At 36.2% G+C, this 15,099-nt stretch overlaps 3 protein-coding genes across 4 annotated transcripts; 2 read left to right on the top strand and 1 right to left on the bottom strand.

Annotated features, from left to right (window-relative positions):
* The first annotated feature begins 380 nt into the window (after positions 1-380).
* On the top strand, positions 381-3,028 carry LOC114413307 (trihelix transcription factor ASR3-like). The gene is made up of 3 exons (XM_028377628.1): positions 381-1,336; positions 1,470-1,514; positions 2,561-3,028. The coding sequence occupies exons 1-3, from the start codon at positions 520-522 to the stop codon at positions 2,818-2,820; spliced, it is 1,122 nt and encodes a 373-aa protein (XP_028233429.1). The 5' UTR covers positions 381-519; the 3' UTR covers positions 2,821-3,028.
* A 189-nt stretch (positions 3,029-3,217) lies between these two features.
* On the bottom strand, positions 3,218-5,543 carry LOC114413308 (magnesium protoporphyrin IX methyltransferase, chloroplastic-like). Of its 2 annotated transcripts, XM_028377630.1 has the most exons (3): positions 4,818-5,543; positions 3,613-4,027; positions 3,218-3,488 (listed from the first exon to the last, which is right to left on the bottom strand). In XM_028377630.1, the coding sequence occupies exons 1-2, from the start codon at positions 5,388-5,390 to the stop codon at positions 3,626-3,628; spliced, it is 975 nt and encodes a 324-aa protein (XP_028233431.1). In that variant the 5' UTR covers positions 5,391-5,543; the 3' UTR covers positions 3,218-3,488; positions 3,613-3,625. The 2 variants fall into 2 exon arrangements, with proteins under 2 accessions (XP_028233431.1, XP_028233430.1); XM_028377629.1 differs by having other exon boundaries at positions 3,230-4,027; positions 4,818-5,542.
* Positions 5,544-7,505: 1,962 nt separating this feature from the next.
* Positions 7,506-14,949, top strand: LOC114413309 (signal recognition particle subunit SRP68-like). Its single transcript, XM_028377631.1, has 14 exons — positions 7,506-7,666; positions 7,771-7,867; positions 8,007-8,073; positions 8,457-8,567; positions 9,111-9,306; positions 9,921-10,006; positions 10,278-10,473; positions 11,340-11,451; positions 12,110-12,237; positions 12,323-12,529; positions 12,670-12,779; positions 13,504-13,633; positions 14,252-14,398; positions 14,560-14,949. The coding sequence occupies exons 2-14, from the start codon at positions 7,777-7,779 to the stop codon at positions 14,788-14,790; spliced, it is 1,812 nt and encodes a 603-aa protein (XP_028233432.1). The 5' UTR covers positions 7,506-7,666; positions 7,771-7,776; the 3' UTR covers positions 14,791-14,949.
* Positions 14,950-15,099: the final 150 nt, after the last annotated feature.

A 15,099-nucleotide genomic window follows, 5' to 3' on the forward strand; every position in this document is an offset into this window, starting at 1 on the left:
AATTCTACGTTAATCTAACAATAATAATTTTTAAAAACATGACATATGCCATGAAAATATTGGCGGAATTAGGTGATCTCCGATTACAACAATTTATTTTTGTAAATAGTTGATGCATTGAATTTTACATCATCTTTTATTCACAAATCATAAAACTATTATATAGTTTTTAATTAGTGTATGGTGTGAAAAAAATTATATTTACACGCATAAATATTTTTCAGCATAAGAAAGTGTCATATTATCGGATCCAGTTTAATTTATTGAATAAGATAAGTAAGATGTTGTAATTTTTTTATATATGTCATATCTTCAATTCCTACAAGTAATATATAAAAAAAAAATCTCTTGTTGATTCAGAGAATAATAACATGTGTGGAAGAAGTTCCTACACGAAAAATATCGCAACATCTTTGGAAGTTCATTAACTCACAGTAAAAGCACATTTTCATTATATGTATGTCTCATCTCAAACCTCGAAGTCCACCAGTGATACAAAGTGGGTGATATCAAGTAGTTATGGCACAAGATTCAGAGAAAATTTGTGAAGGTGCTTCGGAGTCTCCAACGACCCCAGTTGGAACACAAGCACCAGCACCAGCACCAGCACCAGCACCACCAGAGAGTGAACCCAAAAGCACTTCAACTCAAAGAATCAAAGCCACAAGGCACCCTAGATGGACAAGGCAAGAAACACTTGTTCTGATAGAGTCCAAGAAAATGGTGGAAAATGGAGAACAAGTTTGCCGATTCAGATCAGCATCAGGGTGCGTTCAAACCGATCCGAAATGGGACATGGTGTCATCACTGTGTCAGCAGAGAGGGGTGAAGAGAGGGGCTGTTCAGTGCAGGAAAAGGTGGGGCAATCTTCTCACTGATTTCAGGAAGATCAAGAAGTGGGAATCTGGTGTAAAAGAGGTGGAGAGTGAGTCGTTTTGGATAATGAGAAATGATGTGAGGAAGGAGAAGAAGTTGCCCGGGTTCTTTGATTCTGTGGTGTACAATGTTTTGGATGGAGGGGTGTGCACCACTGTTGCATTTCCCTTGACACTGGTTAAGATGGTGCCAAAGGGTGAGAATGGTGTTGTTGTTGAGGGAGTGTCTCATCATCAGGAACAGTGTAAGGAGAACGAGGAGGAAGAGGAGGAGGAGGAGGAGGAGGAGGAGGAAGATGAGGCGATTGTTGATGCTGAGAAAATGGGTTGGAGCACTGAGGAGGAAAACATGGAGACTAACATCAATGGTTTTCTTAAAACACCAACAGGTCTTCTTATTAAGGAAAAAGGTATTGCAGGGAGGCTCAAGAGGACACCCATACTCACATTGCCTACTCCAGGTACAACTAAGTTACATAAATTACATCACACTACTCATTTTGTTATTGTTGTTCACATAATTACACTATCTATACCCTTTTCTTATTAATTGATCAATTGTTTTGTTGTTGCTTTAAACTAATTAATAAGCAGAGAAACTACAGCAGCAGCCATCTTACCAAGGGAACTACGATCCTGGTAAATCAAATCAACTCAGTTCTGCTGTGTACATACTATGTGTTGTTGGTTACTCCTGTGTCCATAGCATATAGTCAAACATTTTAAGCGGTTGAAATCATTCAGTTTGACTTATATGAAACAATTTTTTTTATACTACTTGTGATTTGTGAAACAGTTTTAGCGTTTATAGTAAAGTTTGTTCCGCATATTTTTATATTTTAATATCATTCCACTTTTTTGTTTTTTTGTTTTGTCCATTTCCCCTTTTTCAAAGAGCTTTTTGTTACACCAAAACAATCTCTTTATATGCAATCGTTGCATAAAACTCTAAATTGGATCAACAAATAGCGAACTACTATTCATTAGTACTTTATCTGGCAATCCTGTGCTGCATATGTTATGCATTTGATCATAAAAAAAAATTACTATTTCAATACCATGGCTTTGGTCTTTTAATATAGACTAATAGACCTAGAACCTTTATTTTTTTGCTGTTATTAAAGTGGATTTCTGGAATATCATTTTAGACAGACACTGATACTACTTAGATATAGAAGAATGACATGTATTACCAGGAATGTGTTACCAATTGCAAGCTATCAGTTTTGCATGCTTTAATAATTGATATTATACGCCTGGTCACTCCTTGAACTCATGACTAAGCATACTTTTGCTTAATTGATTGACAAGTGATTCAAAAACACATAAAACAAACAAACAAAAACTCGGAGATATAATCAACGAAGCAATCATTAGACGAAGATAGGATAAAACATATTTTATATCGATAAAGTGCATGTTTAGTTTTTCATTCATGCGTTTCAAGGCGGCAAACAAAGAAGTAACTATACTACTGGATTGGAAAAACATGGGTTACATTGAACCCAACGTTTTTTCAAACACACCCAAATTGGTTATAAAACATTTTAGATTTGAGTTGTCCAATCTTCATCCATTGATTATGATTCATTGATTGCGTGAATACATGGAAAGTAGACTGCACCGAATTTGATTCCAACATTAGTGACCTTTTTCACAATCTCATGAAAAGTATTTTGGTTCAGGTTTTCAGAAGGAACCTATGTTCCAAGAGGGATACAAGAGAAAGAGGTTACCGTTGGATAGTAGTGAGGACTGCACAGATTTCAACAGCAACATTACCAATCTACTAAGGAGGAACAGTGACATGCTAAAAGCCCATCTTGGGGCTCAGAACATAAATTACCAATTGGCCAGGGACCAGCAGAAACAACAAACTGATATTATAGTTGCAGCCCTTGGCAAGCTCACAGATGCCCTCACAAAAATTGCTGACAAGCTGTAAATGAATTCGCGTCACAAGACACATGAAAGATCTTAGGGGCTTCAAACCTACCTATAAGGATCTGCATATTACTGTTAATTATGGCATTAGATTTCATTATCATCATTTCCCCCCCTTTTAATTAGTACTTCTCAGTTTTTTTACCTCATTTTTTTGGGGAAAACTAGTCTTTGTTTTCATGCAGTTGATGTTTATTCTTTCAACTCTAGATGCAGCTTGCAAATCTGTTCCTTTTTCCCTTATTCCTAAGATTTAGAAAGGGACCAGTATTTCAACACCTCCGGTATTTAGAAACAGTAAAATTAATATAAACTATCATAATGCAAAATATGGTTCCAGACTTCCGGTCTCTGTTAAGGAGGCTAGCATGAGATTTTAATCAATAATAAAGACATTATTAAAAAGAGTATCAAAAAGTGTGATATTATTATTATTATTATTATTATTATCATTATCACTTTTATAAAAAAAATGCAATACAGGAACTAATTACTACCCTTGAGTAATAATCGCTGTAACTTCTGAACAGCTTAAAGGGAGCTTGCCTCCATTCCACCAACCCAATGGACCGGTAACTCACTAGGCACTAGCTCCACACAAATTATCATGAACCACTTCACTCTATTTCTCCCAGAAAACATAGCCTCAATTCGTCAGCATCTTCTAGGCTATGAAGAAATATACACAATAGAATTATATGTGGTCCATGTGGAGGATAATAGCATACAAAATCACTTAATAGAAGGCCTAACAATTTACACTAAGAATTTCCTCTAATCATGCAAAACTCACCTTTCAATCCCCACTACATAGGAACAGCCTCAATAAGCCTAGCAAAGTAAAATTGGGTAGTGGTTAAGCCTCTCTTCCTTATGGTCCAGCCAACCTTTTGCAATGCTCTCTCTACATCTGCCTCAGAGTGAAGATATGCTCTTGTTGCCTTTGAAGGACCAGGGAACAACTCTCCAACCCTCTTTAGCAGATCATAATAAAACGTCTTTGGGGCAAAACTCAGAATCAATCGGTTGTTGGCCAATGATGCAAGGTGTGCAATCATCCCATCGGCTTTATGTTGTGGGTAATGAATCAAGACATCGAGGCAGACCACCGTATCATACTTGCCATCCAAGCTCTCTAAATCCTTCACTACAAACTTAGGCATCACGGGCACAGATCCATCTTCACTGGTTGCAAGCTGTTCTTTTGCCTGCACCAAATAGAGAGTCATTGCTTTACTTCAGTAATGACACATTACTTGAACTCACACTAATGCTTTTTCTCATGTGTTCATTGTTTTAGGTTGAGGGGGTAGCTCAGCTATTCATCTTACAAATAAGCTCAACTTTTTTCACAATTATTTAACTTGTTAATTCCTTTATCAAGCTGATTTAGTTTTTTAAACAGGCAAATTTAAGCTTAATATAAAATTCAAGTATATAAATGAGTCAAACATGACATTATTAGTAATGTTAAGAGATTGGTTGAAGGGAGCACAAGTCAGGAGGACCTTATACAAGTCTCAATTTTGTAGGCTTTTTTCCCTACCTATCGGGACCTTATATATATATATATATATTTTTTACTATTAATTTGTTTGCTTTGATAATCTCAAACTGCGTGATTTTTAAAATAAAACAAACCCAAAACTCAACGGTTGCCTACCCGTTGACTAATGTACTCTTCCGTCTAAAGATAAGCATCGTCCTATTTTGTTTTACAAATATAAAAATAAAGCTAAAAAATAGAGGAAAGAAAATATAATTTTACAAGACTAACTTTAATATTAATATTATATTGGACAATTAAAATTACACTTATTAGGAATATTAATAAAAAAACAATTAATTTACCTTAAAAAAATTAAATGCAACAGTTATTTTGGAATTTGTTTTTTTCAGATGAGACGCATGTTTTGAATAATTTTTTCTTTTTAAATGTTACATTTATTTTGAAACCGATAACGCACTTAAAAATGTAACTAACTAACTAAAACTAACCTGTTTCTCAGCCTCGGCAACCATAGCGGCGGAGATATCACTGGCGAACACAACAGCGCCCTCTTTGGCAAGAGGAATAGAGAGAGAACCGGTACCGCACCCAGCGTCGCAAACCGTAACGCCCTGAAGGGAACCTTCGTCCTTCAACATGCTCAGCGTGTTCTCCACGGTCTTGGCGTGGCCCAACCTAATGTCGCGCTGAACCCGGTTCACCTCGTCGGTGTCGCCGTAGATCTTCTTCCAGCGCTGGAACCCGGAGTTGTTGAAGTACTCCCTCACCACCTCCTTGTCGCCGCCGCCCACCTCCTCCGCCTGCAACTGCCGCCGCCGCTCCGGGTCCGTCAGCGACAGCACCGCCGCCAGTGCCGCCACGAATCCTCCGCTCACCACCGCGATCGTAGTCCCGTCGATGGCGCCCGAGACGTCCGCCGCAGTGGCCGTGGAGAGCGGCGGGATGGCGAACGCCGGCGAGAGAGGGAGTTTGGGCGGTTTGTGAGAGAATCGAGTGGAAATGGCGGTTCTGTTTGGGTTTGCAACGAAGAGGGAAGACCATAGGGACGATGAGAACGCCATTGTGATTTTGGGTTTGTGTGACGTTACCGGCCGGTGATAGCGTCGAGTGTGAAGGACTCAAGAGTGGAGTAAGTGGTTGAAATGTTATCCAGATAAGATAACATTCCAGTTTCCATGTCTCGAGCTGATTCTCGTGGGTCCTACTTCTCCAGATGGGTTCCGCTGTGCACCAAACTAGACGACTGCATCTGTATGCCTATAGCATTTTACCGTTGATTTAATAAGGAAATATCCACGGTTGAGATTAAAACGGTACTTTTTTTTTGTGTGTGTGTGAATGAAACAATTAGGTAAGACTCACTGTGATCAGAACATTTTTCAAAAGATTCATTTAGTATTTACAAGATTTACTTATCGTTCACTAACAAAATTCTCGTGAAATCAAAATTGTACATCACTACACCACCTATGCCAAAACGAACATATAATGATGAATTAGATTATCAATTATTTGTTCAGGTAAATGTACAAAAACACAATAGTTGATTGTCATGACTACACAAACAATTATGAAACTATACAATGGTGTAGATAAAAAAAAACACAATAGTTGATTTTAGACAGAAACAGTTGACAATTGATTGTCAAGAACAAACAATCAAAGCCAAAAAGAATTGGTTATCATAAGCACAAGTGGAAAACAATCGATTATCAACAACACATAATCAATTATGAAAAGGAGAAACTAATGCGATAATGCAGTTGATTAATTAGTCATGAGAAAAGGAAAGAATTTTAGACTGTTATTATTTTCTAAGAAATAATAATATTTTTTTAACTTCTATTTGAAAATTAATAAAATCAACCAATTAATTTTAAAATGGACTGAAGTAAACGTATATTTGATTTTTTTTTATAAAATATGTTTTTAAAATCTTATAAAAATGATTACATTTGATTTTAGTTTTTTTAGTCTCGTTAAAGCCTAGATTTTTTTAAAAATGATTCTTATGATTATTAAGTGATAAGAAAAGATGAAAAAACAACAGCTAACTGCTTTGGAAATGATGTGATTTTTTATGGCAAGTATGTTTTTCAAAGCATTTTCAAACAGACTGATGTGGATAATTCTATCATAGATACTAAATTTAGACATTTTTCCTAAAAAAGATTTGAACATTAATATGTCATATTGTGAAAACGATTTCCTTTGGCTAAACCTTACCTCATTGGTACACAGCACATATGCATTAAAATAATTATTGACATTACATATTTAAATACATATCATATTAGCATTACGGAAACTATTTACAAACGACGATAGGAAACATTTATGACCCCGAACGGACAAAAATGTCCTTTATCCTGTTATACTTGTTAGGCACCCCCCCTCTCATGAAGCACCTTCGGCGTTGCTGCACCTCTAATGCTGCTACTTTCCCTTTCCCATTTCCATTCCAAAGCTCTTTCTCGTCGACACGTTTGAATTATGTTTTTTGTCATTTAAAAAAAAAGTGAAAATGTGTTAAAAATAATTATAATTTGTAAAAATATTGATATTTTGGATTCTTTATATTGAAAAAAAAAATTATTGATCCAGCACAGAGTATTAAGGGTTCACAAGACTCAAGCATTTGTTAAACCAACTGAGGAGGCCCCCTTGGTTCATGCTATATATACTTGATAATAATATGGAAATTGACTTGAACTGAACTCTCATGATGCCGTGGCCAGGTCCACAAAAAATACGGCTTATGTTGATCAAGAACAAATTGGAATTAATGGAAATGCAATCATCGGTTTTAATGGTGGAATTCTGTATTAAGATGTTGGATGATGTCTATTCCAATTATGAAATAGCTATTCCAAAATACATCTGTAACATTCTAGAATAGATATTTCGAAATACATTTCTGGATTATCAGTTGCATTTTGGAACAACTGTTCATAAAATGTTTTATTTTCTTATATACTGTATCCCCCAATATGATTGCTAGAGTTTGCAGTGTGCAATTGTGCATGTTAATGGAGGTGGGTCAAGAAGTTCCTGTTCATAGGAAATGGAAGGAAGGGTAATGTTGGGATATTTTAAAATAAGGAGGTGAAGGAAGCAAAAGACCTCTACCACATGTCAAAGCGGAAGGCCCGGCCCATTTAAACACATGGGTAGACTACACTGCATCTCTTTACCGGGGGTCTTCACTTCCTTCCTACCGTGACAGTTCCATTCATTTTCGGAGCGCTTTTGTTATTGCGCACATAAAAAATTCGCAGCGGCACCACTTTGCTTCAACCTCTACCCTTTCACGACACTCGAAGCCCTCGCTGGCCAGGTTTGTCTCATTCCCTATCCTTATTATTTCGAGATCTGTTGCAGCGTCTTCAATCGAACCTTCAATTTTTATTTTCTTCTATCTTTTGCTCACTCATTAATCAGGACTCGATGGGAAAGGAGAGCCAAACGTCCGCTATGGAAATCGACGCTCCAAAATCGATGAATTCCGATCTGATCGTTCCAAAATTCTCCATCAACGGTTTGTTTTCTCCTTCGTTGTGCATTGGTGTTCCATTCCGCGCTATTCCTTTCACCAACGAAATGGAAAATAATACAGCATTTAACGGTGAACTTTGGTGATTGGTTTAATTAATATTTTTGTTTAAAAAATTTACCAGTGCTGCAGCTCTTAAAATCTGCGCAAATGCAGCATGGCTTGCGTCATGGAGACTACACTCGCTATAGGTATGTATTTGTATAGTAGCTAACATGATGTCAAATAGCGTTCAATTTTTTTAAAATTTAATTTAATTTAATTTGTGTATCTAGATGTGTTTTGTAAATCTGTATCCCTAAGAATGATTCATCTGGGAGACTCAATGTGCTAGTTCTATTACTAAACAGCTAAAAATGTTTACTGATGTGTCAGTTTCGCTTTTATTCTGAATGCTTTGAATGACAGTTTTCCTTTATAATTTTGTGCTCCTTGGGGCTTCATGGCTTTAGAGTCTTCTAGCATTATGGACCAGCCATTCAATTTATGTGATTTAAGCTGCTTGTTGCTTTAGCTATCATGTTGAAACATTATACCGATTTGTAATAGACATAATTTTCCCTCAATATTGTAGGAGGTATTGCACAGCTCGTTTGAGGAGGTTATATAAATCGTTGAAGTTTACCCATGGTCGTGGCAAATATGCAAAAAGGGCCTTAACTGAGTCTACTGTCACCGAAGTAAGGTATGCTTTACGTACGGTATTTTTCTTTTCTGATATAAGTTTTGGCACCTTTTTGTAGTTGACTTAGTTTGAGATTTTGTTATAGAAGGCAAGAATATTAAAAGGATTGGCTCCAATTGGTTGTTAGCTATCAGGCTTTTCTATCTTTGTTGTCCTTGACCCCTCTCCCCTTCCCCTCCCTCACATTCATGCCTCATGCCACCGATTCCAGCATCTACTATTCCCTTGCCCTGCTTCCACGGTGAATGTTTGTTAGGATGTGGTATAACAGAAAATTTTCCACTACCTTCCCTGTCACTTCCCATCCTACCCCTGTTCCTCTTCTTCCTTCGACAATAGTCCCATGAGTTAGCCAATCAAAAAATCCTTAAATACATATATGAAACCATCATTTAGACCTTGTTTTGTCTTTATTCCTCTTGCTTTTCTCAAAACCTTTTTCAATAATTTATTGGAAAAGGAAAATAAATATTTCATCTGCCTGGTAACTTTTTCAATTATACATTTATGTCTAACATTGGAAGTGTTATGGTTTCGAATCAGGTTTCTTCATGTAATTCTCTATACAGCAGAGAGAGCTTGGAGTCATGCCATGGAGAAAAGGCAGCTTCCAAATGGCCCAAATGCACGTCAGCGCATATATTTGATTGGTAGGTTGCGGAAAGCAGTAAAATGGGCTACTTTGTTTTCACAATTGTGTGCGGTCAAAGCTGATTCTAGAACATCCTTGGAAGCTGAGGTGTGTCTTTTATTTCCCCATCTAATTATGGTTAGTTTACTGCAGTATTTTGTTCCCCCTTCTCCTGGTGCTGTTTTTTTACAATCCACTGCTTCAGAGAGATCAACTAGCTAGCATTTCAAGTGTCTATATTTCCTATTATTATCTATGGAATCATATTTTTTTTTATTTGTATTTTCTTTTAAGATTTTAACTGTTTGGTTTGATCAAAATAGATAGTAAACCTAGAAAAAAAGTAAGATTTACATCAACACATGAGAATTAATAAGGCAAAATATTCTTCTGGTTCATGAACAGGGATAAATTTCAATTCATTTCATCCCTCAATTGCATTTCCGTTTCAGTTTTGTGCTTAAAATTGCAGTTTAGCATCTTTATTTCATTAGTTTTTTTTCCTTAAACAAATTGAACTTACACATTATGGGATATGTTACCTATTCTGTTTTTGTTTGATAATTATTTATCAATTAAAAACTTTTAGGAGACATGCTATTTAAAATGTAAATACTTTGGAGGCTTTAGCCTTTTGTTTTTTAATCTAAGGTGGATAACTATTTATCTTCTGTTGATGAAAATGAACATTCTTTCTCTTTTTGTTGTTCACTGAATTTTAGGCTTATGAATCCTATATGAAAGGGAGTTTGTTGTTTGAGCAAGATCAGAATTGGGACGTGGCTTTAAAGAACTTCAAAAGTGCTAGGTACATTGACCCTGCTTCCATGATTCATACATATTGCCTTGAAAAAAAGAAGAAATACATGCCCTTTTTGGTAAAAAATAAAATAAAAAAGGGAACAACCTTATATTTGCTTGAATGAGATTAATTCTGTGACTGATTTTATATTATATGTTTTCATATGGCAAACACTTGTTTAGTTTGTGACTGTGTTATATAGCATACTAGCTTCTGGCATGCTTCTGTTTTTCTTGTTCACCCTGTTCGAGTTTTTAACCATGTCCTTATTTAATAGGGCTGTATATGAGGAATTGGGGAAATATGGAGATCTGGATAACCAAGTTTTGTGTCGTGAGCGAGTTGAGGAACTAGAACCTAGTATCCGGTACTGCCTTCACAAAATTGGCCAGTCAGATTTACAGGCCTCTGAACTTTTGCAAATCAGTGATGTGGAAGGTCCCGCATTAGACCTTTTTAAAGCTAAATTAGAGGTTGGTATAAATTTCTTTTGTATATGTATAATTGGGGAAAAGGAAAACAAGTAATATGATATGCATATATTTGCAAATCAATGTATTCATATATTTCTTATGAGGAAATGTTGCATTGGGATAAGATAGACTTTTCATTTTCTTGTTTATTCAATGAGGGGACACAATCATGTAGACATAAGATAATCTTTTAAGTATCGATATACTATCTTGAACAATCTACCTTCACACTCAAGAACTCCTGAAGTCCTAATTTTCAATTGGTTCCTTCCATTTTTCCAATAATATGGTTGGTCCTATACTACATACTATATTACCAAGACCCTTTGCATCAGGGTCCTTAGGTAGAAAGTTTTGTAAATTCCTCACATGCATCATGCCTGCCTGTATCTGGTTGGACGGAAATGAAGGGGCTAAAATCCCTCCCCACATGTTTTTGTCTCTTCTCCAATATTGGAGGGTAGAGAAAGTGATTTGTATTTTTTGGACTGTGTAGGCTAAATTGCTCCAAGATTTTATGTTATCTCTCATCTCCATTACTATTTATAATGATATGGCAGTATATTATCCATATTTTCTCTTCCCTTCCCTTGCAAGGTCTACTTTCCCTTCCTTTGCCTCCTTTTCTGGTGAACCAAACCAAACAAGGGGACCTATCCTTCCCTCCATTAAAATCCCTCCGTTCCCCTTCCCTTTTTTGAACCAACGCACTGTAAATGTCTCATGGGTATCACCTTTTTATATTAGTTTAAGTACAATATTTTCAATCAAACAGTTCTATTACTTGAACCAAGTAGGGTGCTTTTTTGGATTCATGTATGTACATCCTATGATAAAAATGCCGAATTGAATAATGTTTGTTTCAGGCTGCCATGGCTGAGGCAAGATCTCAACAAGCTGCTTCCATGACAGAATTCCTTTGGCTTGGCCACAGATTTCCAATATCAAATGCCAAAACAAGGGTTTCCATCCTGAAAGGTTGGTAGTTTTCTTCCCTTACAAATTAGCAGGTTAGTTAGTTGGAAACAAAATTATCTGTTTATTATTCTTAACAGTAATCTTTTCCTGTCTTAACCTCATCTTTGTCCCATCTCTTTTTCTACTCTGCAAAATGACATTTACTGCCCTGCATGAGATTCTTTTCTTTATGTTGTGTTTTCTTTCATGCATGTACTGCGATAAAGTTAATTAATTGCACTGCACTGTTGCCTACACCAGATGGCCTTTACTGTGATGAGTTAGAAGCTGGCCTTTTCACATCGTGGATACCTGTGATGCAAATTTTTTGAGAACTAACATTTGAATTTGTTGCAATCCTTTTCTTCCAAGGCTTTGTTTCACTTTGCCAAAATTTATTTGAAAAACAATTGGATACAGTTTTTTCCTTTGTCCATGATAAGTATATTTATCAATTCAAACACATTATATTTTGCCAAATATCAGGTGTCTTTGTGTGTGAAGTTGAGTGCATAATTTTTTATTTGCACGTGAAATGCATTCTTTTCTATAATGAATAATGTAACATTTTTTTGGGTTTTTTAAAAATGTAATTGTTTGTTTGATTTAACATATGGTAGCTTCTCTTTTAGCTAAATGCCTATATCAAGTAATATTTCTATCTGAATATTTTTCTCAGCTCAGGAGCTGGAGAAAGATATACATGGTCCCTTGGCAGACTCAATTCCAGCAGACAAAAGACTTGTTATTTTTGACAAAATCTTTTCTGCATATCATGAAGCCAGAGGCTATATTCGGGCTGATTTGGTATGGGAAATTGCTTGCTGCTGTTAACTATGAATAATTATCAAGATTTTTTTACTTGTTAGTATTAATTTACTGTACATTTTAGGCCACTACAGGAAGTACAGAAAGCGTGAAAGATGATTTGAATGGTCTTGATAAGGCTGTCAGTGCTGTCCTAGGAGAAAGAACCATTGATCGGAACCTCTTGTTGGTTAAGGTTGCAAAAAGCAAACTTGCAAAGCGTCATGATGATAAAAATGAAAAACTCACCAAACCTGAAGAGCTTGTTCGCTTATATGATCTCTTGCTGCAGGTTGACATCCACTTTTTGGAACTTGCATTAATTGAACAAATATCTCTTTGCATAAAGACTTTCCAGGCCACTGCATATTTATTTATGATATGCTCCTCAAATTTGAATGACACTGATAATATTAATCACACATTTGACAGAATACAGGTGATCTATCTGATTTAGTCAGTTCTGGAAGGGATAAAAAGCCAGAAGAAGTTATCTTTGCTGAAGTGTGTTCATGCAAAAGTTTGGCTTTTCGAGCCCAAAGGTTTGCTTCTTGGAGAAAATACTGTCTTATCATTCTTAGAAATTTTGTTAATTGCTTACTAAATGTACACACACTCATGGTATTTTCAGTTTTTATTTTTAAAGCTATGTTTCAAATATATATTCTTAAAAAAACATGTACCAACAACACGTATGGGATTTTGCAAAAGAAAGTTCATCAGGACACTAATTACTGTTCACCCGAAGAACCATGCTGTTCATCCCTTTTAAATTTGGGCTGGGTCTAACTCCAAAAACTAGCTCATGAGGTGAGGATTGTCCAAGCCCTTTTATGCTCTACTTTGGTCATATCTGTAGTCTATGTGGGATCTCAACTCAACACACCCACCTCATGTCTAGAATTGGACATTTTGAGTGTGTAGGTTGTAGGCCTCTTTTTTTTTTCCTATGTATAAGTATTACATTGGGAACTCTCTTGGGAGATCCGTGGAACAAAGTTCATTTTTCGACAACTTAGGGTGACCCAATATTAGAGTAGGATAGCCTTTGGTACCGTCTTTTGGTCATATTTGTACTTGATGTGGGACTTCCTCCCTCCCCTCCTCTGAGGGCCCTAGGGAGGGGGAGGGGGTCAGTGGTGGACTGGTATGAATGTATATGATTAGTGAGTGGCCAGTACAGCCAAATCTGTATCTGGTTTAGATGATGTTTCTATCTCAACTTAAAGGTACATATATTGATATGTGGTCATAACTCACATGCAGGTGCTTTTATGTTGCAAAGTCATACAGTGTGGCTGGAAAGAGGGCTGAAGCATATGCATTGTACTGTCGTGCTCGCAATTTGGCAGATGATGCCTTAAAAAAGTTCCAAATGTTGGATGGTGATAATAAGGTAATTTTAATTATTTGTTTTTTAGGATCAGATTGGTGGACTGTGGACACCTCACTGATCAGCATTTATTATTTGCGCTGCAAGATATTTTCAAATGATAACTTTGATCTAGTTGGGCACTTGGTAGACCCTGAAGTTGAGTGTGAAATCAAATGTTACAAATGGGAAAAGAATTAATCAAGTAAACATAGTATTTTTTATAATGATCTGACTCGGCATTGATCCAAAGATGACAATCCATCGGGCAACAGGAAAGAATTAAACAAAGGCCTTTTGTATAATGACCCGGTATAGATCTAAAGATGGTAATAATAAAATCAATTTGCAGGGAAAAGTGTAGAGTTATTATACTTGATTGTAATAATAAAGTATAGACACACACACACACACGCATAACAAATTATTATTTTTTTAGGCTTATTATTAAGTTATTAACATTCACTCTGTCGATTCTCCAATCAACAGTTATAATTCTGCACCTTTTTCTCTACATTACACCCCTCACTTTAAAGGTCCAATCTCATTTCAGCATTCATACCAATAATACTTAAACCCCACATTTGTATTGATTGGTTTTGTATTTTCTTTAATTTTTTCTCTGTTTTTTTGGTTTCACAGACTATGATGAAAGAGTTGGAGGATTTGTGCAATGAGTGCCGATCTAACAGTTGTATAGAGCATGCATTGGGGATCATGGAGGAGAAAAAGACTCAAGAAAATCTATCTGAAAGGGTCTCCAATATATCATTGACTGGAACTGAGCGGGTACATTTGTTTCTACTTCTCATACAAAAAATCATGGTTTTTTTTTGCTAATGCATTACCGTATGGGAAGGTTTTGACCCTATTCAATTTGTAATATCTTGGAGTTAATAGTATTTGCATGAGCATTTATTGATATATTCTGACATGTATTCCTGTTACAGTTGGAGAAGTTCCTTCTTGAGAAACTAGATGTTTATGAATCTGCTGTGGGTGATTCAAATGTGAAGTGTACACCACGCATTGCAGGCTTCCCCCCGGCTTTCCAGGCAATTTCCCGTAATCCTATTGTGCTGGATCTGGCTTATAACATGATTGAATTCCCACCTATTGAAAACAGGATGAAGAAGGATAGAAAAGCCAAGGGCGGCTTTATCAGTAGAATATTTGGATGAGTATATTTAATTAGGGTTTTTGATAAATATTGACAACTGATCTGGTGATTTCTTTTGTGGAATATTGTTATGAATTTTGAGATGTTATGTACTATACAAATCTTTGAGAGGTCTAGATATTTGGAAATTTTACAGTAGAGAGATTGTTTGTGGCTTCTATTTTTTATTTTGTCGTAGCATGACTTGAAATAAGTAGGGCAGGCTGTTACGTTTGCCATGCTAGGCTGTCGTAGAACATTCACACGCCACCGGATATATAAGGTTTGGTTTAACGGTTGGGAAGGGGGTGAAGGGAGAAGGAGGAAAATA

This window comes from Glycine soja, chromosome 5 (assembly GCF_004193775.1).
Source record: "Glycine soja cultivar W05 chromosome 5, ASM419377v2, whole genome shotgun sequence".
NCBI classification, from domain to species: Eukaryota; Viridiplantae; Streptophyta; class Magnoliopsida; order Fabales; family Fabaceae; genus Glycine; species Glycine soja.

Excerpts from the sequence above, each read along its gene's own strand:
- LOC114413309 (XM_028377631.1), top strand. The coding sequence starts at position 7,777 with ATGGGAAAGGAGAGCCAAACGTCCGCTATGGAAATCGACGCTCCAAAA. Across the intron at positions 8,074-8,456 it reads GGAGACTACACTCGCTATAG|GAGGTATTGCACAGCTCGTT; the intron begins GTATGTATTTGT and ends TCAATATTGTAG. Across the intron at positions 10,007-10,277 it reads AAGAACTTCAAAAGTGCTAG|GGCTGTATATGAGGAATTGG; the intron begins GTACATTGACCC and ends CTTATTTAATAG.
- LOC114413308 (XM_028377630.1), bottom strand. The coding sequence starts at position 5,390 with ATGGCGTTCTCATCGTCCCTATGGTCTTCCCTCTTCGTTGCAAACCCA. Across the intron at positions 4,028-4,817 it reads TTGCCGAGGCTGAGAAACAG|GCAAAAGAACAGCTTGCAAC; the intron begins GTTAGTTTTAGT and ends TATTTGGTGCAG.
- LOC114413307 (XM_028377628.1), top strand. The coding sequence starts at position 520 with ATGGCACAAGATTCAGAGAAAATTTGTGAAGGTGCTTCGGAGTCTCCA. Across the intron at positions 1,337-1,469 it reads ACTCACATTGCCTACTCCAG|AGAAACTACAGCAGCAGCCA; the intron begins GTACAACTAAGT and ends ATTAATAAGCAG. Across the intron at positions 1,515-2,560 it reads CCAAGGGAACTACGATCCTG|GTTTTCAGAAGGAACCTATG; the intron begins GTAAATCAAATC and ends ATTTTGGTTCAG.